The sequence below is a fragment of the Gouania willdenowi genome, chromosome 12, assembly GCF_900634775.1.
Source record: "Gouania willdenowi chromosome 12, fGouWil2.1, whole genome shotgun sequence".
NCBI lineage: Eukaryota > Metazoa > Chordata > Actinopteri > Blenniiformes > Gobiesocidae > Gouania > Gouania willdenowi.
The window spans coordinates 25,976,938-26,003,072 of record NC_041055.1 but is presented as its reverse complement, the minus strand read 5'-3'; the positions used below and the strand labels follow the sequence as shown (position 1 = coordinate 26,003,072).

Genomic DNA, 26,135 nt, shown 5'->3' with positions numbered 1-26,135 from the left:
GTGTGCTCTTTCAAGCTTTAGCTGCTCAGCTGTCAATCAATTGATCAAAATTAATGTATTAATAAAACAAGCTGCACATATTGATTGATTTTATTTATTTTTCTGATTTAACAATATTACTTTAAGCAAATGTGATCATTTTACTGTCATGCCAATCAATGCTGTATTTGACTCATGAATTATTACACATGGAAACATCTCATGTTCATGAACAGACGGCTTCTGTTTATTGCAGCAAATGGTTTTTTTTTTAATTGGTCCATAAGTTGCTATGAAAAAGTGTTGTGACATCTGTGTGATCTGAATATAAATTAAAGAGAAATGCAAACCAGGAACAAGTTTCTGTTTCATTACATGTTCTTTTGCTAGCACATAAATTATTAACGGTAGAGGAAATGACGTGTTTTTATATGAATTAGTTAAACAGGAAAACAGTTTTATGGCTATTCTAATCTAAGGTTTTCACACTGCAGTGCACTAGAGTAGATGGACTGTGGTTGAACTGTGACGTGCGCTTAAGTGTGTGGAAATTCACAACCTTAAGAAAAGCCAAGGGACAATCCGCTTTAGATAAGTGATATATTTTTAATTATTTAACATCCTTAGCCTTGACACGCTCTAGTGACGGTTTGAAATGTATGTCTTAAATCTTTATTAAAACCTACAGATATATATATACAGTATATATTTGATTTAATCTTCAACAATATAACAGTAACTTTAAGTAAAAAGACAACTTGAACATAATTTACAAAAATAAATGGACAAAGTATATAGTTTAGGTAGCTATTGCACAGTATACAGAGGTTATAAAGCACAAAAGAAGGAACATTAAGTAACAATGCATACATGTAATCTTCACCCACTGCCTTTAAAAAAAAAAAAAGTTTTCAGTGATTTAGGTTTTTTTTTTTTTAATTCTTTAACAAAAGTATTAATAATATACAAGCTAGTGTCGTCAGTCGTTGAGCGCTGAAATTTTCAGAGTTTGTCTTCAATATAAAAAGCCATGTTGTGTGTCTATTGGCTTTGAAAGGGAGTAATATTTCTTTTAAAGAGATTAATGTGTCAATGTAATGTCACCTGATTTGTGAATGTATTCATGTATTTATTATTGGAAACTGTTTCTTATTGAAACGTGTTAAAATATTATCAGCACACTCCAATATCCGTGGATGATCCAAAAAGCAACTTTACAAGAAACTGAAGGTACGGTAAATATTTCTCCTGTTTTTGGGAGTAAAATTGAAGTTAATGTGTTTCAGCTGTTTGTTTTTGTCTGTACATGTTGTCAAAGGTTTAACAGTAAATGTAGTGCAATCTTTTTGTGACAGCTGTGCATGTGTTAGTTATCAATTTAAAAAAAATAAAATAAATATATTATATTGCTTGGCAGGCTACTTTTTAAAAGGGGGGGGGGGGGTATGTGGGGAAAGAGAGTTCGGGGATGGGCATTTTTTTTTTTCTCCACTATTTCAAATTTACAGTTTTCTGTTATGATTAATGCCACAATTAATAGCTTTTTCAAAATTGGCTACTTTTGGAATATAAATCGTGGTCTTGGTGTACAAAACCATGTGTTTCTACTGATTCTGTGTTTCTCTGCTCTGGCAGCAGCTCCATGGCAGCTTCTCCTTGGACAGATAGAGCAGAGGCTGAATGGTGCTGCTGAAGTCCATCAAACCAAATGCGATGTAGTGAACGTAGCAGCGGAAAACGTCAGCAGAGAAGTATTCTTTGAATGGGAAGAGTGCCACGGGAGGGAAGTAGTTGAAGACTATGATAGCCAGGATGATGAGGACCATCTTGAAGGCCCTCTTCTTCACGGGGTGCATCTGGTCTCTTCCAGGCCCAGACTGCCTCAGAGCCCAGAGGATAGCGATGTTACAGAACACCATGAAGGCGAACGCTGCCAGGATCATAATCGTGAAGACCTTCTCAAAGTTGTGAATGTTCCCCACGCATTTGGCACTCGCGTAGCCCAGAATGAAGAGCCAGACCAGCAGGGCCAGGACGGCTCTGTGCTGACGGTCTTTCAGTTCAGTGAAGATGATGGGATGCAACACGGCCATGTAACGATCCAGGCAGATGCAAGAGAGGAAGAGCGGCGATGAGTCTTTGATGCCGTAGAAGAAGCGGAGGACGTACCAGGTGCTGCTGTTGTTGATGAAGACGATGTTGGCCAATTCCAACGGAGGGATGAGACAGAAGAGGACATCTAGGATAGCCAGCTGATGAATGAAGATGTCAGACGTGGAGGAGTCGCCCTTGGTTCTGCGGATGAGCCACAGAACTATGATGTTGGCTGGGATTCCCAGAAACATGTTGGTGAACTGCAGGCCAAGGTACCAGATGAGAACGGCAGGCATGTTCACACACTGCTGGTACACAGTCCCCACATTGAGGGTTTGGTTGAGAGGTCTGTGAGAGATGAAGAGCACAGACGAGTTGGTGTTGAAAACCTCCATGATCGTCAATCTGAGGAGATGAAATCCAGCTAAATCTATGAAGACCTATCAGAAAAAAGGAGTAGAGTCGTCAGCTGGTGGAGAAAAACCAGAAACAACAACAACACGGGAGAAAATCGGAATACGTTTGTGATCTTCATTGGTTGGTTTACTGAACTGGAGGCAAAAATGCCAAGACTAGAAGCAAACGAGGTAAATGGACATTGTGGATTGGAGACAATTGTTTGGAAGAAGTGATGAGTATGACATGAGCTCTTGACCAACCAGCTCATAAAGAGCTACCCTTGGGTCACCAAGGAAGTTTGGGTTCATGATGAGAGGCTAATGGGTCTGAGACCTGCCTGGAACACTCTTGAATCTGTACCCAGGAGAACGTCCCATCTGGATCATGGCACCAATTCTTTAAGGTTTTTTTTCTACCTTCTTCCCAGATGTTTTAATTGAACAGCCCCGAGGACAGATGACAAATGTAGTAGTACTTCTCAGTGTAATTTATTCTAGATATAGTCACTAGCAAAGTTTTAGCAGACTACGGCTGTGCACAGGTGGCCTGCAGATGAAATCTATGTCTCTCTATGTCTGTGTCTCTTTATATACTGTATGCATCTGTTCAAAAGTAAAAAAAAAAAAACAAGCACAGTTATCTTCATGGCTGGCTGAGTTCTCTCCTCATTTAATGTATAGTCTGGTACATAAGTGATTTAGCCTCACAGGGCATTCTACCTCTGCTCTGTGTTCAAACCAAAGCAACAGCGTGTCAGGCCCCGAGACTCAGACGAGATTCATTCCAAACTGTTTGCCGTCATCTGTACTGCTCATTATTCAGCGTTATTGATTTGTTTCCTTTAATAGTAAATCATTAATTTCCGTCTCCCCCTCACCTCAGGCCAAGAGTCTGGGTGTCATCCTCTACAGCTCCCCATCATTTCACTCCATCATCAATAACATAACCCGGGCTGCATACTTCCACCTTCATTGGATAATACTGTTTTTCTTTTTTATTAAACAGTGTACGATGTACAATGAAAATATGTCGAGCTTTACATTTTCTTTAATTTTACCCCATACTCATTAAACAAAACAAAAAAATAAAAAAAGGTGTGTGTGTGTGTGGGGGGGGTTCTATAGTTGTAGGTCTCTCAAATTAATCCAGAAAGGAGCGCCATAATTTATAAAATTTGTTTTCAGATCCGCGAACTGTGTATCTAATGTTTTCCAAATCCATACAGGACATTACATCTTTTATCCACTGTGAATGTGAAGGGCCCATGGAATCTTTCCATTATTCTGTTTTTATTGTAAAGTGTCCTTGAGTTGCCTGAAAGGTGCTTTTAAATAAAATGTATTATTATTATTATGATACAGATATTTCAGCCTTTGCCAATAATGGTCCAATACAATATTAGCAATAATCATACATACCTGATACCTTTGTTACTAATTTTTTAGTGTGGAATATTAGAAAAGCTTGATCAAGGACATCCCACGCACTTTGGTCTCAAAAACAAATGATAAGACACAGAGGTAATCTACAATGGCCTCATGTAAAGGATTATCAATATTCATGAGTGTTAAAATAGACCCAAAATAAACTCTCATAAAGAAATTAATTTGTGATTTTTTTATTATTATTTTTTTTTATTTATTTTTTTTTTACATTCCCAGTTATGGGCCAATGAAAATAGTAAAAAAAAAAAAAAAACCAATGCATATATGTGACTAATCATTAGTGATGTGAACAGTCTATGTTCATAGCTCAAAGCTGATCAAATTACAGGGAGCTGAGGCACATGAAAAGTTGTTCGAGCTCGAAACCCCAACAAACTTTTTGTCCAATTTTGAGGAGCTGCCATGTCCAGCAGATAGAATGTATAGCAGATTCTGAGAGAGGGGGTGGAGCTCTATTACGATACTAAATTTCAGTTTCCTATGTGATGTTCCTGAGATATTGGAAGAAAAATAAAGACGGGTGAAAATCATCACATACACTCCGGGCCCTCACTAAATTGTCCACATCTCAAAAAGTATTCATCCGATCAAACTAAAAATGTACAGTGTGCCTATTGAATAATCACGGAACAATTGGTAAAAATTTCACAATTTTTTTAGACCAAAGTGTGTGGGCCATTTGTGAAATGACTGAATAGTGAGCAACAGAAAAAGTGACATGTTTATCATTAACAAATGGGTTACAGACATTTTAACCTGAAATATTACAACATTCTACATCTGAATAAAATAACTTTGATCATAAAACAAGTCCTCAATAAAAGCAATACTGTATATACTGAAATTTCAGATGCGTGTTGATATAATCTAATACTCTGTTTTGTTGCTAATATCGGATCGGGATACCCAATTAAATATCTTCATACAACTAGTTTGAATTTTTAATTGAAATCAGATAAAACAAGTGCAATAATAAATCTTTAACTTCTCATAAAAAAATAAAAAAATAAATACAAAAAAAAAAAATTTAAAAAAAAAATCACATTTTGTAAAATTTCTCAAATCATCAATAATGTTCGTTGTGGTAGCTGGATGATATTTTATCAACTGTTTTGGTGTAACCAAACACAAGTAAAAGGTTTTTCCTATGCATTAATGAAATATTTTCTATAATTCATAATGCACCATCATACATTATAATGTATTTGTCAAGAGTCCAATGGGGAAGGGTCAATAAAAAACTGATCAAGAATCAATGCTGAAGTTTCATTAATTGTAATTGTTCTGAACAGAATGTTGCATCATGCAGCTTCAAGTGTAAGATAACATCAGTTGAGTAAATAACACAAAACTATTAGATTTTATGCATTTACACAGTTTAACTCATGCAACAATAGTCCTTACATGTATTCCTATTTATCCTCTTACCTTTATAAACCATGAATGAATGGAGTTCCGTTATTGTTGCCCATCCAGTTCTCACAGATAAAACATGTGGGCAGACCAAAAAGCGCATTTCCTCGTCTCACATTATTATTGTCCTGTCACCCTTTACACCTCAGCTTTGAACTTATACAGCTTAATACAAAGACATGACGACTCCTACATGCATGTCCTACTGTATCTATAGGTGACACGTACTGTAAATCCAAAGCCTGACAATAAACAGAGCTTTAATCTGTGGCAGGAGAGCCAATAAAATGCTATAAAGACTAGAGAGGCCAAGCTTACATAACACCACGTTCCATTTTTCAGTTATAATTATGTTTTCAATTACCCATGTTCAACTACGATTACAGTGACCAGCATTTTTTCCAATTATAATTGATTTACAATTATTCTTTTATCCTCAGAAAGTCAAATACAATTATTTAGTCAATTACTGAGCCTGAAATAATTAATCTAACAAAAGTTAACCTTCCTCTTGTGATAACGGGTCTTATAAATCAGCTGTAAAATACACTAAAAACAAATATCTATCATCTAATTTATTTCCCATCTATTGGTTACCTTGTTAGGCTTCCTAATCAATGAAAATATAAGTTTTTATATTTTTGGTGTGGGCGTCTGAGCCGTTTTTTTGTGTCAGTGTACCCCTCGATTTCAATTCTTTTAAAATGGTAAAATGTGGGAAAGCTTGATATGAAACATGTTTTAATAATTATTAACTACATATGTGTAGAACTGTACAGAGAAAATGATAGAATTGTAACAGTGTTCCCCAGTTTTGCATTAAATCACAATTTTTATAGAATTTTCGTGCCAATTACAAAGTCAATCATGCAAATTAAAATAGGATGGCAACAATTTTTGAACAATTATGCCATAATTGTAATTAATGATCAATTGAAATAATAATTGACACCAACCATGCATAAGACACATCAATTAAAGAGAAATTCCAATTAGATAAAGATGCTCACCCGTTCACCGTGATACTGCAGCGACTCCCGTTAGCAAATGATAGTTTAGAAATGGTAAAGAATGAGACGACACATCAGGGATCCTGGTTTGTCCTGATCAGCCAATCACAGGGAAGGAAAGAGGCCTCAGGATTCCCACTGGACGCCTCCATGTTGTGTTTTGGCCCCTGTGTATCCTTACCGTAATGTTAACACGCTGATTGGCTCCAACGTGCACATTTATGATTAGAATATGACGAGTAATGGGGTGAATAATCAGGTAAGGCGGTGGGGTGAGAAGAACAGGTGAGTTTGGAGGACGTGTTAAGGCAAGCCATCATCCATTCGCACCGATTGGCAGTGATGCAACAAGTCGATTCTGCTGCCTGACGGAAAATTGTTGGTAAACAACTGATGCAACAGTCCTGAAAATCACTTCTGATTAAAGTCAGTGTAACAAAGTGTAAGTGTTACATAAGGCGGGCAGGGTTCACGTTGGCGTGCCCGTCACTGAGTTTGTACGAAATGGAGCCGCGTGTTTGCTTCGTCTGAAAAATCACTATACAAATATTACCTTCATTTTACTTTAAACATATTTTATTCTGCCTTTAATTCACCTTGAAGTCAGTTAAAATGACTTCTGCGATAGACTTTTAACACTCTTGCTGTTATAAAAGCTTCTTACCAAACCCTGGTAAGTTGTAGTTGTCGTCATGGAGATACACATTGACTCAAATCAAACAGGATTTATACCTAAAGCTTTATGTGTGCTGTCAAACACAGTTTGCCATCAGTAAAGAGGTCTATGTGTGTTTAAGATAACACTTTATGAAATACACAACTATTCTCTCACCTGGAAAGTCAGTATTTGTCTGTGTGCCACCATTGTAACATGCATGACTTCATCAGGAGCAGTATGTAGTACTGGCCACACAAGAAGCCTGCATGTATGTAAAATGTATTGTATAATATACAGCAGGGATATCTCAGTCTTTTAGGGGTCACAAGTCACTGGGAGGAGTCGCCAGATTCCTTCAAGAAACTAAAGTATTTTCTTTTAACTCTTTGAGCCAAACTTGCCGTATTTTAACCTATTTATCACTTTTTCTTGCCATATTTTTTCCCCTTTTAATGCACAAGACACAATTTCATGATTGTTTATAGATTTAAAAATCACCTTTTATTATAATGTACGAAGAGTATAAAATCTGTGAATGTTTAAAGTATAAAAAACTGTATCATGCATGATCCTGAACCATCAACTACAGCTAAATTCAAATTTTGCTTATTTTTTTACCCTATTTTCTACAACTACACCAAACTTGCCATATTTTAACCTATTTCATCACTTTTTCCAGCCATATTGTGCTCCCTTTAATGCATTTTTGCTACATTATTCCCATTTCTGCCACTTCTCAATCAAATTTCAATGCCTTTTCTACATATTTTTTTGACTTTCACAATATATTTGACACTTATAAACCATTTTTTACCACTTTTCCCATCAAATATTGCACATGCTGACAAATTGTTGTCACTTAACTTCTTGTCACCATATTTTATGCTTATTTTTTGCCAATTTAACCACATTTAAGAATTGTCATGCCCATTATTTACCAGTTTGAACCCTTTTTACCACTATTTTTGTCCGTTTTTGGCCAATCTAATTTGCAACCATTTTCTTTAGTTTCTAAAATCCCATTTCACCACCTTTCCACCATTTTTGATCACTTTGAACACATTTAAGATGACTACGTACTGACACATAATAAACCTCCTGGATAACAGTGGATATTATTCAGATCGATAAATAATTGTGGTTATCACAGATTCATAGAACAATGGACCATCATTTTGCTGACTTCACGGATGCTCTCTGGCACCTTTATTTTGGGGGTCACGGGCTGAAAACCACTGATATATACTGTAGGACAATGAAAACACATGACCACTCCAAGTATACACATAAAAAACATACACACCGCTAATAACAAATACAAAGAAGGTAGAGATGGGTGGTATTATCAGCCCACGCATATCATTGGCCCATATTTGCCATAAAATGTAAAATACGTTTGGACAGATATTGGTTTTTGTAGAGATATAAAAATGATGTGTTGTTGGAGAAAACCTTTGTCATTAATAACATTAAATAAATATTGTTATTTGGCACGGATTATGTTTTGTGTGGAAAACATAAAATTGAAAGGAGGCTTAACCGGTTATCTCCATATAGAGATATATAATATTACCTAAAATTACGTTTAAGGGAAGGGGTCTATGTATATATCAGTATCGGTTGATTTTGACATTTTATCGGAGATCAACAAAAGACATCCCAAACTGAACGACTCCAAAAGCACATAAAACAACTACAAAAACATATCAAATGAGAGAATAAATACTGTCACGCCTGGTGGATGTGGAATCGCAGAAAGATATGGAGGCAGTAGCGAGCACGCAGGCGTAGCATTCATAGAAGCAGTTCATTTTTAATAATTTAACATCATTCTCAATCCAAACACTCAGCGAAGTAGTGAGGGAGGCCTGATTGGGAACGAGCCACACCTGGGTGCAAAACACGAGGCACCAATCACTGACAACCCAAACACAATGACATCACTGGGAGGAGGAGACATGAGCTGAATAAACTGAATAAACAAAGTCTTACAAAACTCAAAGGGCCTATATTACAAATCTAAATTACCTCCCATCGCGCTAACGTCCAGGATTTAATCAGTGTGTGCTGGACTATGACGCTCGCTAACGTCTTACAGAGTTAAATCACCATGGTAACTTATGCTGAACGGCTAGCCTGGTCAGGGGCAGGTTTTGCTCTGGCTAGGATCTGAGCGAGTGCTAAAGTCCCGCCTTCTGACCAATCAGATCTCGGAGAAAGCGAGCTGTGCCATAAGTCAGATCAGATCCACACAGCAATCCTTTCATTTAGCGATGACATCCTTTAGGAAAGATATAGATTTATATCTGATGGACTGATCTACAATCAGCTGATGAAGCCTGTGTCTCGATCGTATGCGCGGATGGGTGAAGTCATATATTAATTCAATGAACTAATGAATGTATGACTTCACTCGTCCACGCATACGATCGAGACACAGGCTTCATCAGCTGACTCTGTGAATGCGTAAGAGCGTCACATTATTTATGATATTAATCCATTGGATGGGATATCCCATCCCTCCTGGTGCGCTGCACTAACACTGTAGCTCTTTGCTGTCACCATGGATTTAAATTCATTATATTTGTTTAAGATCATAAGCTGTTCCTCTATTGTAAAGACAGTCACTCTGCCAGGTTCTCCATTGATTGTTGATTGGTCAGACGCTGCAATCTCCACCCCTTTTATGTGAACGCACAGATACGAGGCTGAAAACACTTGCCTTAAATTAGCGTGTTGTTATCGACCGTCGTAGGACAGCTCCTCTCTGACAGGGAATGTTTGGTTAGTTGAAGACCACTAACAGAGATTAATCCAGGATATAATTATCTAGATTGGTAGCATAGGGCCAAAGAGAATGACAAAGGCTAAACACAAACACTGACAAATATACCAAAGGACTCCAAACACACATAAAACAACCAAAATGACAACTAAAATGCACAAAATATCTACAGACGCACACTAAAAAACACAGAAAACAAGTGCCACTTCTTTGTGGCCCCTGCTGTGATAGAAGTCCCCACACACTCACAGGTCTGTTGTACTCTAATATTAGATCACGTGTCCACACTCATGGCCCGGGGGCCAAATCTGGCCCTTTGAAGCATTAAATTTGGCCCGCACGAGAAAGTAAAAATGATAGAGAAAACATGAATCATTGTTGAAATGAAGCTCACAGTTTTCCCGGTGATTATATACATGAATGCAATCATTTTTAATCTCATTTAATTGTTTATTTCATTCAACTAAAAAGCAAATGCAACAGCAGCATTTAACGTATGAATGAAAAGGAGCAGAAAGAAGTAGTAACGTTAATGTTAAACAGTCCAAAGTCTTACAAAACCCTTTGATTTTCCTTTATTACATAACATTTCCCTTAATTTAATAGAAATTGATTAAAGTGAAGATACTGACATCTGTCACTTATTGCTTGGATATGATCGGTTTCTTACATATTTAGTATTTCATGTCTATGTAGAAGTGAAAACTAGGGAACAATAATGTTGAAATTACTCGTTTCCCAGCATAAAATCTGTGGCCCACTTGAAATCAAACTGTTCCGTATTTAGTCCCTGATCTAAAATTAGTTTAACATCCCTGAGTTAGTGTTTTACACAGTTGGATACCTGCTGGATGAAATAATCAGTCCACATAATATAAAGATTAAATCATAAATCGTGCATTAAGAGACACAGAATCCCAGCCAACACTTTGAGGACAATTTCTTTATTTTTTGGAAATTTCACCTTCAAGTTTGTTTTCCTCTCAAACACAAAGCAGATGAATAAGTGTTTTACACAAAATGTAGCTTGAGCAGCAAGAAACATACAATCAAACAAGTGGGCAACAGACATCCCAGCAGTACCATACAAACATATTGTATAACTACATTTTTTTTTTGTTTTTTTATTCAACCATCACCCACCCTCTAAATACCCTGTAAACTTGTAGATGGCAAAATCCTTTTTAATAGTTTCTGGTACAAAAAGAAAAAAGGAAACCAGATTTCCGTATATGTGCTCGTGTTTAAACTCATCTGAGGATTTAAAAAAAAAAACCTGCTGTCCACAGTACCTTTAACCGGAGTGATCACTTCAGAGTTTTCTTTTTTTTTCCATCAACAAACCCTCATCCACCTTCATCTTCCACAGCTTTCTTCAACGTGCAAATCTCCTTCACATCTCCACATTTTATAGGGCCCTACATTTCACTTCAATCAAAAACATTCCTGAACCCATGGAACAGCTTTAACCTTTAACATGTGCTAGTACCGTTCCTTCCTTCAGCACATCCCAGCATTCAGAGGTAAACCTAAAATAAAAAACAAGGAAAAGCAAAAGTAAACACGATAAAGCATTTAAGGTTTCATTTATTCAGACAACTGTTTTTCAGGAAATTTACTTTGATCTCCTGACATGTTTCGACTGTCAACTGTCAGTCTTCTTCAGAGGTGTCTGCTGATTGCTTTGATGTTTCCTTGACTTCCAATTAATAATTCTATCAAGTTCTTTTTGTCTTTGAATAATATGTGAAGGTTTCATTTATTCAGACAACTATTTTTCAGGAAATTTCCTTTGATCTCCTTCTCCCTCTTTCGACTGTAAACTGCTAGTCTTCAATCTGGTGATGGCTTTAATGTTTCTTTGACTTCCGCGTAATAATTCCAGCAAGTGCTTTTTGTCTTCTTTTTGAATAATGGTCTTGTCTTCTTTTTGTCTTATTAAAAAAGAACTCAAGGAAACATCAAAGCGATCAACAGACGCCTCTGATGAAGACTGGCAGTTGTCAGTCGAACCATGTCAGAAGATCAAAGTAAATTTCCTGAGGAACAGTTGTCTGAATAAATGAAACCTTTACATATTCAAAAAGAAGTAAAAAATAATCTTGCTGGAATTACTACGCAGAAGTCAGGGAAACTTCAAAGGAAACATGAAAGCGATCAGCAGACGCCTCTGAAGACGATTGGCAGTTGATAGTTGAACCATGTCAGGAGATCAAAGTAAATTTCCTGAAAACATTTGTCTGAATAAATGAAACCTTTACATATTCAAAAAGAAGTCAAAAATAATATTGCAGGAATTATTACGCAGAAGTCAAGAAAACATTAAAGCAATCAGCAAACGCCTCTGAAGAAGACTGGCAGTTGACAGCCGAAACATGTCAGAGGATCAAATAATTAAATTTCCTGGAAAACTGTTGTTTGAATAATTGAAACCGTAACATATTATTCAAAAAGAACTTGCCGGAATTATGATAAAGCATTATTTCATCCTATGTCTTTTACAATGGGTCACAAACCAAGTCGTTTGCAACTTTAATTGTGAACTATTTTAGGTCAACATGATACTGATTAATATCTTATATAGAGAGGAAGACGATACTGAAATATTCATTAACTCGTGGCTGCACACGTTTCTAAAATGTAACTGATAGGTCGCAACAAGTAGGGCTGGGCAATATCACAAACTTCAAGATGCATCGAGTATTTTTATTTTAGAGATATAGAAAATGACAATATCGCCTACATCGAGATCTTTTTTAAAAAATTGTTTTTATTTATAAAATCAGTACAAATACCATCATACAAGTATGTAATATTATTCTTAGAGTACAGTCAAAAAGTGTGATTTACAATTTTTCTATATTTCTGAGATTTATATTTCATAGCTTATTTTGTATTAAAATACTCGTTTTAGGAGTTGCTGCTTTCTTAACTTTTTAGAACAGCATGAAAAGCAGTTAGATGGATTTCTAAATGTGTCCTAATCCCAGACCTTCCCCTAAACAAGCCACACTACATAACTCACTCACTCGTGGTGTCCCACATAGGATAAAAAGCCAACAGTGGCACATATTGTGCAGCTGTTTGTTAATAAATGTGTCTGTGTGGCGTTTTTCATCAGTAAATTTAACCCAGAATTGTCTTTCTGGTACAACCTTATTGAGTTAAAATATTGGTCTATATCGCCCAGCCCTAGCGCCAAGCAGGCTTTTAATTTGAAAGCGGATGCCATTTTATTCCAAGCCTTGTGTGCAGCTCTGATTAACTACAAGTGAAGGTGGAGTGTGTGTGTTTTCCTGCTCTTTGTGCAGCGGAGCAGCAGGAACACAAACAGGAGTCTTATAGGAGTAAAGAACTTGTAGGTGCAGGAAATGGAGTGAAGGAATCAGGAGACCAGCCTGACGGGAGCGTTTGCAGATTAGTGGGCATGCAGGAAACTTAAAGGCAATAAATTAAAGAGCTCTTTAACTCTTGGGTAAAGACGGTCAGGTCAGGGTCAGGAGTGCTCACAGCTTGGTGTGGTTGGTTTCTGGGAGAAGTGGTAAACATGGCCGTTTGAAGTCCCATTAACAGTCTAACAGCTTTAGGTAAACAAGAGTCAGCCTTCGTCCTCAGTGCAGGAAGGTAGTCATGGTGATTATTTGATGCCGTTCGATACAGACGGAGCGAGGCTGATGGTCTCAGATGAAAGTGGAGTCCATGGTGCTCGTGTCCTGTGCCGTGCGTGCTCGAGCCTCAAAGAGCTGCTTAATCAAAGCTGATTTCTCCTGTTCCAGCTGCGTGATGCGTTCACTCCTCTCCGTCACCTCCTACACAAAATAATTATCCATCTGTGAATCTGTGATAAACACTGTTATCCAGGCAGTTTATTATTATCATTTGCGACATAGTATATAGTCATCTTAAAGATGTAAATTATTGTTTTAATCAGAAATAAAATGGGTTAAAAGTGGCCTAAAATGTCAATTAAATAAGATTTTAAAAACTACACAAATTGGTTAAAAGTGGTAAAGAAAAAATGGTAAAAAGGGTTCAAAGTGTCAACGTTAGCTTTAAAGTGGCAGAAATGGGAGGAAGGAGGTTGAGGTAATGTAATTTAAAAAGTAGGAACAATTATTTTAAACTGGCAAATACTGGGCATGACAATTTGTGAAATTGTTTTTTTTTTAAACAGAAATTGGTTAAAAGTTGCACATCAGTGACCAAAAACCGACCAAAAAAGTGGTAAAAAGGGCTGAAATTGTCAATATTGGAACAATTAAACTGGCAAATAATGGGCATAGAAATTTCTGAATATAGTTAAATTGGCAAAAACAAGCATGAAATATGATGAAAAGAGGTTAAAAGTGACAATAATGGGTCAACATAGGTGACATTAGGTGGGAAAAGTGGTGGAAAGGGTTTATAAGTGCCGAAATTGTCTTGAAAGTGGGAAAAATGTGCAGAAAAGGAATTGAAATTTGATGGAGAAGAAAATATGGCAAGAAAAAGAGAAAGGTTTGTACAGGTTTGGTGTCGTTGCAGAAAAAAAAAAAAAAAAAGCAAAAACATGCTCAAATAGTTCAGAAAATATTTTTGTTTTCTCGAAGGCTTCTGGCGACGCCCTCCCACTGTCTCGCGACCCCAAATGGGGTCCTGACCCCAAGGTTGAGAACTCCTGATTGAAAGTGTCATCGGGGTTGGAATGGGACTACTTTGTGCATGTGGAGGCGGTTCTACCTGAGTGAGGAGGCGGTTCTGGTCCTTCAGTCTCTGAAATGCTTGAGGAGGAGGAGGGACCGGAGGCTGAGGGTTAGAGGCCGGCGCCGCTGGTTGAGCACCACTGGAAGGAAACGACTGCTGGGAAACAAAAGGCAACAATCAGAACATCTTTTTCATGTATGATACTATGTAACAAATAAAGAGTAGCTAGGATTAGTGTACAAAGTGACAAGATACGCCAGCTCAGCAAATTTTTGCGCTCCAGTAGATGGCAGTAAAGAGCAGTTATAATAAATAAGAGATGCATAGTTGTTCAAACTTTATTTTGTAGCCACTTTACAAGTGGAAGCTAACGCCTTCAGACTGCTTTAGCTTCACTTATCAAAAAAGACTTAAAGAGTTTAAAATTAAAAGCAAAAGATGCCAGAAATCTTTTTTTTTTAATTAATTTCTTTGCTTGTTTGATACTTACCATTCCAGGACAGGAAATGAGGTCATTCAGACAGCGGTTGACTTCCTGTAGTTTGGGAATGAGGACATTCATGCGACTCTGACTTGCTTCTGTGAAGAAATCCTGTGAGAATACAATTAAATAAATAAATAAATCAGATTACAGCAGGAGCAACAACATGCTATATTCAGGTGTGTGGGTCCAACCTGAAACTTAGCTCAGCCCTGCTACCATCTTTTTTAAAAGTAGCCCGTGTTTCAGGTTCCAGTTCACACATTGCTGGGAATAATATTTCAGTGACAGGATGTGAACATAGTGCATTGAGAAGCTGCTGTGAAGTTTAACATTACAAATCATCCATCAGCTTTGAATGCTTCATGTTAAAACCTTCATTTCACACAGAAAACATGGAAAAACTTTACAAACGCGAACAGTAAATGTGAAATATTGTTGTTTTTATTGTCTATTGCTCGTGTCAAACTGAAGGACAAAAAATTGGCATCATTTTGTGTATTACCGTTGTCGTTCCGTTCATTTTTGTAGAACTTTGTGTTTTTCTTGTCTTTTACTGTATTTTCCTGCAATGTTGTAATTCTTTCAATGTATTCTCGGGGAGTTTTGTGTATTTTTCTGTCATTTTGTACATTTACTTTGGGGGCCACATAAAATTAGACCGAGGGCCACCAGTTGGCCATTTCTGGTCTAGTGGCTCTTGACATACAGATGCTCCCAAATACTGTCCCAATGCTGAACGTTGTCCAGTCTTTGTTTTTTATTCTGGGGAACATTTGTCAGTGTTTTCGTCACTTTTCAAACTGACCGTGCTGTTGGAGCTCACGCTGACTTGCCGCTGTCTCTCTGTGACGTTGTGGATTTGTCCCTGGTACCAGTCTCTGGCTCGCTCCACCACCTCCAGACCGGCCAGCAGGGAGTCCTTCTCCTGCTCCAGCTCTTTCATCTGCTTCAACTGCGTGAGTGGAAAGTTAAAAGGAGGGAATGAAAAGGGAAAGAGGAGAACGCTGGGTTACAAAAGTACTCGTCTCAAGTCTCATTATGTTCAGGTTTCCCACGGGGAGCAACCCCCCCCCCCACCCCCCCCACCCCCCACACACACACACACACACAGACAGACAGGGCACAAACATCAGCTTCTTCTTCTTTCCAGAAACTGTGCAGATATTTTTTACGAGTCATTGACTGAAAGCAGTCTGAGAACTGGACAGACTAACTTCCATCTTTTCATCGGAGCATCTGCAGCGCCAACCCTTTTGTGCTGACTCGGGACAATGGCGCCACAGCAATTGTGCCGTACCCTCTCAACAATGTTCAGAGGAGCAATCAGTTCAACGCCATGGCAACTGCACAGCAACTTAAGAAAGGAGGTAAACAACAGCAGAACTGCCCCGGTCTGGGTTAGAGAGACAGAACGGGAACCAAAGCATGTGTGAGGTAATATGAATGTGTGATAGGGCTGTATATATACACACACATATATATATATATATATACTGTATATATACACTGGATATATATTATAGCATATTTTCTTTTAAAATACTCATTTTAGAAGTCGCTGCTTTCACTACTCCTTGGAACAACATTAACAGCCCAGTTGGATGGATTTCTGAGTGAGTCCTGACCCAGACCTTCCCTTAAACATCCACATTAAAGAACTCACTCACACGTGCTGTCTCTTATAGAGGCCTGGTCTGTCAGAATTGTTGCACATTTGTCTTCAAGCATGAAATTTGACATACTTGCAGTTTTTTACCTGCTGAATTCTAATCTGGCAGGAGGCGGAGCCAATTCTCAATGGGGTCGCCATATTGGACACCCAAAAACAGGTTTTTCTGTTACTAGCCAACCAAAAGTCACATAATTCAACACATTTCTAAGGTTGTGGACCTCAGTAAATATGAATATAAAGGCTATTTGACAGTAACCTTAATTGGCATCGCGTTATTGGAGAATCCAATATGGCTACCTGTGAATATTTAACCTTGAACATTTACGACCAAAAATGTCTTCATTTTACAACATTTGAAACTTGACATCCCAGATCAACGCGTCCTTAATTGATCAACCAAATCAATCTTTTGTTAATAAATGGGTCTGTGTGCCATTTTAACCCAGAATAGCCATTCTGGTAAGACTTCATTTAAATTAAAAAAGTTATCGAGATTTATATCGTATATTGCCATTTTGAGAAAAAATATCAAGATATGAGTTTTGGTCCATATCACCCAGCCCTAATATATGTGTGTGCATGTGTGTGTGTGTGTGCATATTTGACACAGAGACCAAAACTGTATAGAGTTGTGCTGACCAGGCGGTCCAGTGCAGGCCTTACTGATGGCATTCAGCCACCTGGTGTGTCATCATTCCTTTCTGATCATTGCTCACACAACAGGACACGCACACACACACACACACACACAGAACTAAAGAGAATTATAATCAGAGAAGGATTCTAAATTAGGACAGAAGAGCAGTGGGTGGCATTAACCACATCATTGTGCGGTGAACCACCCGAAAGCAGGGGAAAAAGAACCTTCTGTGAGAAAAAACAAACACAGAAAGAGGAAAGAGACAAAAAAAAAAAAACAGATGGAAAACTTTTCACATGTTTCTGTTCTCACTGCTGGCTCAGTGACCAGGCATGTATACGTGCAGGAACCCACACACACACAATGCATGACATAGGTGCTGCTACACAATAACACAAAGAAGAACAACACAACCATCCTTTACCGCAACAACAAAGAGGGGAGCTGCACAGCAAGTGCGTTAAAAAACAACAAACAAAACAAATAAGAAAGTTAAGCCAGAAAAGTGAAAGTTGTTAAAGTATTCTCCTGTTTCTCACTAAACAACATAAACAAATGATTGGACTAAAGACCTGACTGTAAAATTGTAGTCCTTTTTTTTCCTTAAAAAAAATAAAATAATAATTATTAACCTTTAAATATATATATATATAAACAACAACAATAATAATAAATATTATTTAGGTGAACAAGACCAAAGTGTGTTTCATCAACTGCAGGAAAAAGCTGGACAAACACTCAAATAATAAAAAAAAATTAAAACGAGAGAAATACTAGCCATTAAATTAATTAATTAAAATGGGGTTACCTGAAATGTGTGGTAAAAAAAACTTGGTTAAAAACAGATTAAAATTATTTATTTACATTTTTTAAATTATTGTTATTTTTCAAATACACATCACACTATAAATTTCAAATAACTGTATCATATACTTTCACTTTCTCAAATATAAATGTAGTTTAAATAAAAAGCAGTATAAAAATATCTGAGGTGGCACACTTGTCACTTTGTGCACTTATCCTAGCTACTCTGTATTCGTAACACACTTTAATAAACATGATCAAAAACTAATCCTAGAAGAAAAAAATATGTCTGGGGTTGTCAGACATTAGTGATATCAAAATGGGGCCTCGGCCTGTAAAAGATTGGGAACCCATTCTCTAAAGACTCGTTTGTCTTTAGTAAACAAAGGAAAAATCATCTCAAGCGATCATGTTTTTCCACCCAGAACTTCAATATTTATCTTTGATCCTCTTTTAATAACAATCCATCTATCCCATGCCATCCATCGTCCCGCCTCCTGTCCTGTGCTACTCACCCACAGGAAAAAGTGCAGGGCCCTGCTGCTGTAGAGGCTGCTGCTGAGGGGGATGAAGACAGTGGTGTACGCCCACACAGCTGTCCAGGCTGGGCCACGCTGCCCCAAAAAGTCCTCTACATCCAACAGGCCCCTGGGCCCGACCCGGCTTACTACCATCAGGGCAGCGGTGGACCAAAGTGGCCAGGGTGGGAGGGACAAAAGGGGGGGAGAAGAGGGAGGAGGAGGGTAAGGGGGAGAGCAGGGACGGAGGGAGAAGAAGGAGAGTTGGTCAGTTCACCTTCTTCCGTCCAAAGAGGCCAGAGAAGGAAAAGGAAAGAAACACAAAGACAGAGGAAGAGGAGTTGAGCAGGAAAAGTGGAGAGAAGTGGTGAGACGGGCGAATAAACAGAGTGAGGGGAGGCATTAGCTCAGGACTGCAGGGTGGGAGGGGCAGAGGGAGGGGGTGGGGGTGGGAGGGGGATTCCCTGGGAGCCAATGGGAGGTGAAATACACTCCTGGGCTTCAAACTTCAGCTCATAAACATGTCAAACATTTGTTTCTCTTGAGTTTCAATGTACACAAACTACTGGAACTAGAACCAAATCCTCTCAAATTCCACAAAAACCAAATAAATTCTATTAAAAACAAATAAAAATCCTCATTTAAATAAAAAGATCTCACGTTGAATGATTATCAAAAACCAATCTGCACCAAAAGTTGCAATAGAAGAATCTGGCAAAGACTACAACTACGAGACCACAAAAGATCAAAATGAATGCAGTGGATAATAGAAGAAGAAGAAGCAGATGCCTCTGAGGAAGACTGGCAGTTGGCAGTCGAAACATGTCAGGAAAAGTAAATTTTCCTAAAAAACGTTGTTTGAATAAATGAAACCTTAACATAATATTTCAAAAAAGAAGACAAAGTGAATTTGCTGGAATTGTAGAAGAAGTTTGGTCACAAGCAGCTCTAGCACTTTCAAACACTTGTGATGTAAACATTTTTTTTTTTTTGGCTCATTTTCCCCTCAGGTTGTTTTAAAATTGTAAAAACAAGAAAATCATAAACCCAAAAAATCTACAACACTTACGAGCATATACAGTATTACCACATTTTAAGTGTAAAAAGTGTGTTTTGTGCCATCTATGAAAAGCAACATCAAAGTCTACATTTTTACATTTTAATGTTATTTCAAATATGTTAAGCATTTTACCTTTCAAAGCTTGGGATCTAAAGTAAGAGCTAAACATGTTGTGCTCGTGTTTGCCGTGTGGGTTTGAACAGGGTGTGAGTACACAGCGCTCACTGACAGGCCGCTGCTTGTCATGGAGTTATGTTCAGCCACGCACGTGTACTGTAGGATTGTGTGTTTGGGAATCGATTAACCCACCATTCCATAATCCACTCCATTAGAAATTGTGTGGCGCCGCTGCTCCTCCCGACTCCGCCCGTGTCGTCTGGTAATGCCAGAAAATCCTGTCGCTGATTCACTCTGAGATCTCGGCAAGCTCGGTTTCACAACATCTAAACAAAGGTGGAAAACGACATTTGAGCTTTTTCCACTGCACTGCACAGTGATTCCTGCTGTTCAACAGTTAAATATCATCATTATAACAATGAAGGCTGCAAAACTCAGAAAAGCTCCATCTAGTTGAAGAATGTATGGACATTCTACACAAAGTTAGATGAATAACTTAAACAGCCAATTTACAGAATTAAATTAATTTAAATCTAATAAAATGCCACTTTTTTACCACAGGATGGCGCTGTTTTCTATCAATATTTTCATGTAAGACAAAACTGGGTCTATTATTTATGGAAAATGATTAGGGCGACTGAAAATAAAAAACAAGGTCCAATATATATATATATATATACAGTATATATGATTATAATTAATGTATATATATGTATATATATATATATATACATATATAATCAAATATATATATATATATTTGAGATTTTTTTATACTGCATATATATCAAATATATATATATATATTTGATTATAATTAATGTTCTGAGAAAAAAGTCAGAATTCTGTGATTAAAGTCACTAGTCAATTCTGACTTTTTTTCTCAGAACATTAATATAAATTAAAAAAATTTAAAATATTGGACTTTAATTTTGAGTTTTTTCAGTGTCTCCAATCCCCTTCCATAATTCTTTAACAATACATAACCTAAAAGCAAAATCTATATTGAGCTGCAATCTCTTCAGGACAAACTGTAAATAATTTGTACTTAAGAAAAAACTTGGTCTCAATAAAATACAATAGGTTTCTCTTCTCTAAAGAAAGATATTTTAATTTAAAATAAATGTAAATACCAAACTATTACCAAAAACCACTGATTGAAATCAGAGAGAACATGTGTGTGTTTTGAGCTACACTTCAACATACAGTTTGATATTTTTTTGGTGTCCATACAAAATATATTTCAGGAATTCATGATTTCATTCAAACGAGTCAGTGAGTACCGTGTTGTGAATTTGGCAGGAAGTGCAGGGGTGCTGCAAAGGATTTTTCACCACTGCAGTAACTTTTTTTATGTAATCTGAGGGCTAATCCAACAGAATGGTGCTGCATGCAAGGGATTATGGCAAATACAACAGGGGTCACTGGGTACGTGGACAGTAATATTGAGCACTAACGTGGATTGTTTGAGTTTAGGAAAAAAAAAAATCAATGAAATCATAACATCATATTCGTTTGTGGGGGCCATTAAATTTAGGAGTGTTGGTAGAATCAGATTCTTTCTGACACAAATAGGTAAAACATCTATAGTTAGAATATATATAATTCTATTTGAATTAAAGAATGGAAATTAAAACAGTTGAAATAGCTCCTTTTCTCCCTGTTTGCTTAAATTTTTAGACAAGAGAGTGTATGAGTGAGAGATGTTGATGACGTGCTTAAGTCTTCAGCTGCAGATCCCTCAACATTAAATCTGCTGAATGAGAAATACTAGCGGTGTCCCGATCCGATAATGATATCGGTTCGATATCAGTCAGAAAATGAATATCGGATTTTATCGGACTGTATCTAGAAGGTCCCATATCTATTGTGTTATATTTATTCAATTGCAGAATACTGTAGATATTTTCCAACATATTGGAATGTGAGATATTTTTTCTAACATTCCACACTACAAAATAAGTAATGGGTAATAGTAAAGTAGGGATGTCCCGATACAACTTTTTCATTTTTGTTATAATACCAATATTGCAGCCTTGAGTATCGGCCAATACCAATATTGATCCGATATCAACATGAATCATACAAACTCTTATTACTTTTTTCTTTAATAAAAAACAACAATTACTTATATTGTAGAGTGGAATGTTAGCAAAGGCTTGATCAAGTGATGTTACTAACAGAGAACAATAGTCAGCAACAGTAGGGATGAGAAAAACTGACCCATTTATTATTAACCAATTGGTTACATACATTTTTACCTTGAAATAAATAAAAAATGAATTGGGCCAAAAAAAACAAAAAAACAAAAAGAAAATCGGAAATTTGAAACCGATATTCGTTTTCAGGCTGATATCGGATCGATATTCGATACCAATATCGGTCGGGACATCCCTAAATAAAAGTATGTATGATTTGTGCCAATATCATATCGGATCGATATCGGACAATAATCAAGGCTGCAATATCGGTATCGTATCAGAAGTGAAAAAGGTGTATCGGGACATCTCTAAAAAATACCAGTATAAATTGAAACATAAACCATAATCAAAACAATGTAAAAACTCCCAGAGGTGTTTGTTGCAAAGTGTGAAGTATAAAAAATTAGACCCTGTCTGAGATCCAAACTAATCTTTCTTTCTTTCTAACAAGTTATTTCAAACCAATGGAAAAGTCCCAGTGACTGATGAATACTGACACATAGAGATTCTGCAGATAGGCCACACTTCCCTGGACAGCACGACTCAGCGACTCCAATTAAATGATAAAAGGATACTGAAGTTAGTAGAACTGCCACGGACGCATCAGCCCAGTTGTGCATGCACACAAATGGCACGCTTACACATTGGGAAAGTTATTTTATATATATTTAGCAGAAATATAATATCTGCTCTGTTCAGTGTAATGGAGACTGCTGGCTCACAAATATATACCTCATCATTATAATCCACACTGATTAGAAATACTGTCTCTGCGTCCCCATTATAGTGAAGAGTTTTCTTCTCTTTCAGGCTTTTGACATACAATTACTGCTTCGTAGAGAAATATAAAAGTTATTATACACTATATTATCAATAGGCCTGAACTTGAGGCTCATTGACAGTGAATGCTCCAAGAGCGTGAGTCTGTGCATGTTTCTATATTTAATAAGATTCATGTATGGAATGGATCACGTTGTAATAATGTACTGGACAAGAGAATGCATGTTAGTTAAAGCAATACATTAGATTGTAAAAAAAACAAATGTAAACTATCACTGCTGAGCTGAGAAGACTTGACTTGAATCTGAAACAAGATGTTTGAGGTAAATTGATACTAATCGTTATGTAACTATTATGTTATTTCAGTGTTATTAATAATGGCACTGTAACATCATAGTTACACAAATATAACAAAAGTTTCAAAAGTAAACTGTAATAATAACTTATTACAAGTTATTTTTGTAACTATGATGTTATTACAGTGTTAATATTACAGTGCGTTTATGTAACTATGTAAACATTACACATACTGTTGAATATATTGTATTTAATAATAATTTGTTATCAGTTTAATTTTGTAACTATGTGTGTTTGTAACTATGATGTTATTAGTGTGTTTACATTACTGTGGTATTTAGGTAATAAACTATAAAAATGGGCTCTCATATTTATGAGATATGAGGAAAAAACATGTGATAAATAAGGAAGTCAAAAACTCTCAAATCTAACATTTCACCTTGCACACACTGTTGAATATATTGTTGTTTGTACCTTGTGGAACGAATTGGTCTGAAATAAAGTTGAAATTAATGAATGAATGACTTGAAATGACTTACTTGGTCCTTGGAGCTGAGGGGACTCCAGGGCCAGGGACTCAATAGACCTGACCCGGCTCTGCTGTGGCTTGGTAACATGACCCGGGTCAGGAGGGAAACCTCCACCGCTGTCTGTACCGACGGGAATCCGCTCCAAGCTCCTCCCGGACCGCTCGACCCCAGCGTTGTACCGCCCTGGTCCACACACGACGGGGTACCCAGAACCGGACCCTTCCTCCGGCCTGCCCCGGCACTGCAGAGAGGACGCCCGGTGCTGCAGGGTGTTAGTGATGTTACTGGGTCCCAATGGACGGACCTTGATCTCAGCCTGGGTCCCGGTGTTACATGTGGTCAGAGGGGCTGGTTTGTGGGCCTGTGTCGGAGCCTGTTGCGGGTACACGGCCGCCTGAGCCCGAAGGTGGTGGCTGTGCTCGGGGTTAAGCATGGAGTATCGCAGCCCGGCCACGAACCGCTCAAAAGTAAGGCAGCCATGCGGTGGGGTGACCCTCCTCAGGCAGCCTAGGACCCCGCCAGGCAGCTCCCGGGTGTCTGCCCCCTGCCAGCGGCTCTCTATCTCCGATATGTGGACGTAGCCTCGTCTCCCGTCATCCAGAATATCAAAAAGAGTCCTGAGGCTTTGCAGGAATGCTTTGGGCAGGCCGTCTGTGGAGTATTCTGCCTCTTTGGGGTGCATGGTGCCCGTTTTAAAGCCGACTGAAGAGCCGTGATAGACGTTTCTTCTCGGGCCAGCTCTGCTGTAGCCACCCGCCTGCTTACAGCTCTGCTCGGTCGCTATTAAAGCCATGGATGCACTGACACCCCACACCTTGCAGTCATTCAAAAATACTCCTTTAGAAGTTTATAAACTCTAAATAAAATAATATTAGCTTACTCACTTCGCCGCAAACCTCTATATTTGTTGTATATCAACCTCAGCTCTACTGCTCTGAGCCTGTTGGTCCTCGATGTGTTTAAGCTGCTCTGATCCAAACTTTCCTTTTTGTGACGGGACCGCCCCGCCCTTCAAACTCTCCGTGCGCGAGCGCTCCGACATCACCCATTGGCTGTGGCTTGCCTAAGCTCTGCGCTCATTGGCTGTTGACAGAAGTAGGCTTCGATTTGAGTTTAGCCTTTTGTTATATATGTCGTCGACCCGAGACGTTATATTCACTGCCTGGATTTCATTACTTCACCATATAGAGAACACCTGGAACCTGATATTCATTCAACGCCCACATTTCAAACGTCAAGTTAACCTGCGTTGTTGATACAAAAGAAAAGTACATGTTCAATAGTCTAGTCAGATATGATTTGGACTACAAGTACAGTCAAATGCCACTATGATGTCATACCAAATGTAGTCTGTTCATTTTTACTTTTAAATAGGTTCCTTTTTTTACATTTAAATAATTAATTATAATTAATTAATCTAAAAGTGCTTTACAAAGACAAAAACAAGCAAGTGAACGAAAAGCAATAAAATACAAAAAAAAAAGTAATCAATCATATAGACCAGTGGTTCCCAACCAGGGGTACGTGTACCCCTAGGGGTACTTGAACACAGTGTAGAGGGTACTTGGAAACACTGATGAATCTATTCCCAACATTCTGAGTCATTTTTAAGCCTATTTCAGACACTGTACATGCTCATCCAACAGCTTTTACACCCGTTGGCAATAAACTGCAATAATGAAATAAACAATATTGCGGGTTTAATATCCTACTAAATTGTTACTAACTTGTTATGCACATTACTAAAAATTGAGGTAAATATATTCTCTGCTATACAATAATTGTAATGCACAAAATTGATATTTAATGTCCGTTAAACATACAGGTTGACATTTTCAAGCTATTAACAACATTTAAATAAAACAAGAAAGGTTACTAAATTGGAGTGACGAAGGGGTTATCCTCATCTGAAGAGAGGCCTTGGGGGGTACATGAGACAAAAAAGGTTGGGAAACACTGATATAGACCATCAATAGAGGGTTTTCACCTATTGGCAGTTCTGGGTAGTAACCCAGATGCGTGGCCATATTGGAGGCACTCGGATGTAAACACTAGTGGGCATGAACTGTAGCTGTTCCCACTCAACGTTCTTGAAGCCAACATACGGCGCTTGGGGGCGCTTCCATCTTGCAACTTTGACGTCATTTGGAGCCAGAGTCTGCGCCGTAGGGTCCAGCGGGTAACATGCCTCGCCCACTTAGCGTACTGCCCTGATGACTTATGCAAGCCCAGCTACGCCAAGAACATAAGTATCTTTCCTGGTGGAAAATCTACTAACGGCTTGTCCAGATCATAGAGGTTAGTACAAAACCACGATATATTTCAACTGAAATATCTAGTTATAGCGTCTCGGCTTTCCTTCACGACGCAACTGATATTCACAAAGAGAGCTACGGAAGATCCGCGGCTGTTAATCATCGTCATATATGACTGAAAATCCTGCTTTTCAACCTCAAATAACTTATTTAAAACAAATTTCACAGAAAAATGAGCACTTGAACATGATGTAGGGTGATAATAAGAGTTTAGGTTTGGGAAAAAATTATGTGAAAAGTATTTTGAACTT

At 37.8% G+C, this 26,135-nt stretch overlaps 2 protein-coding genes across 6 annotated transcripts; both read right to left on the bottom strand.

Moving 5' to 3' along the window:
* Positions 1–1,583: 1,583 nt before the first annotated feature.
* Positions 1,584–2,468, bottom strand: hcar2 (hydroxycarboxylic acid receptor 2-). The gene has a single exon (XM_028462261.1). It carries the CDS (start codon positions 2,466–2,468, stop codon positions 1,584–1,586), a length of 885 nt encoding a protein of 294 aa, XP_028318062.1.
* An 8,243-nt stretch (positions 2,469–10,711) lies between these two features.
* Positions 10,712–24,543, bottom strand: sapcd2 (suppressor APC domain containing 2). Of its 5 annotated transcripts, XR_003675223.1 has the most exons (7): positions 23,579–24,543; positions 19,954–20,087; positions 15,756–15,902; positions 14,957–15,058; positions 14,503–14,622; positions 13,294–13,592; positions 10,712–11,312 (listed from the first exon to the last, which is right to left on the bottom strand). XR_003675223.1 is itself a non-coding variant. In XM_028462603.1 (6 exons), the coding sequence occupies exons 1-6, from the start codon at positions 24,360–24,362 to the stop codon at positions 13,464–13,466; spliced, it is 1,413 nt and encodes a 470-aa protein (XP_028318404.1). In that variant the 5' UTR covers positions 24,363–24,543; the 3' UTR covers positions 11,861–13,463. The 5 variants fall into 5 exon arrangements, 2 of the variants coding, with proteins under 2 accessions (XP_028318404.1, XP_028318403.1); XM_028462603.1 differs by lacking the exon at positions 10,712–11,312 and having other exon boundaries at positions 11,861–13,592; positions 14,503–14,619; XM_028462602.1 differs by lacking the exon at positions 10,712–11,312 and having other exon boundaries at positions 11,863–13,592.
* Positions 24,544–26,135: the final 1,592 nt, after the last annotated feature.

Coding starts and splice junctions, on each gene's coding strand:
- hcar2 (XM_028462261.1), bottom strand. CDS start 2,468: ATGGAGGTTTTCAACACCAACTCGTCTGTGCTCTTCATCTCTCACAGA.
- sapcd2 (XM_028462602.1), bottom strand. CDS start 24,362: ATGGCTTTAATAGCGACCGAGCAGAGCTGTAAGCAGGCGGGTGGCTAC. Junction 15,059..15,755: donor GCGTGAGCTCCAACAGCACG/GTCAGTTTGAAA, acceptor GTATTCTCACAG/GATTTCTTCACAGAAGCAAG. Junction 14,623..14,956: donor TCATTTCCTGTCCTGGAATG/GTAAGTATCAAA, acceptor TTTGTTTCCCAG/CAGTCGTTTCCTTCCAGTGG.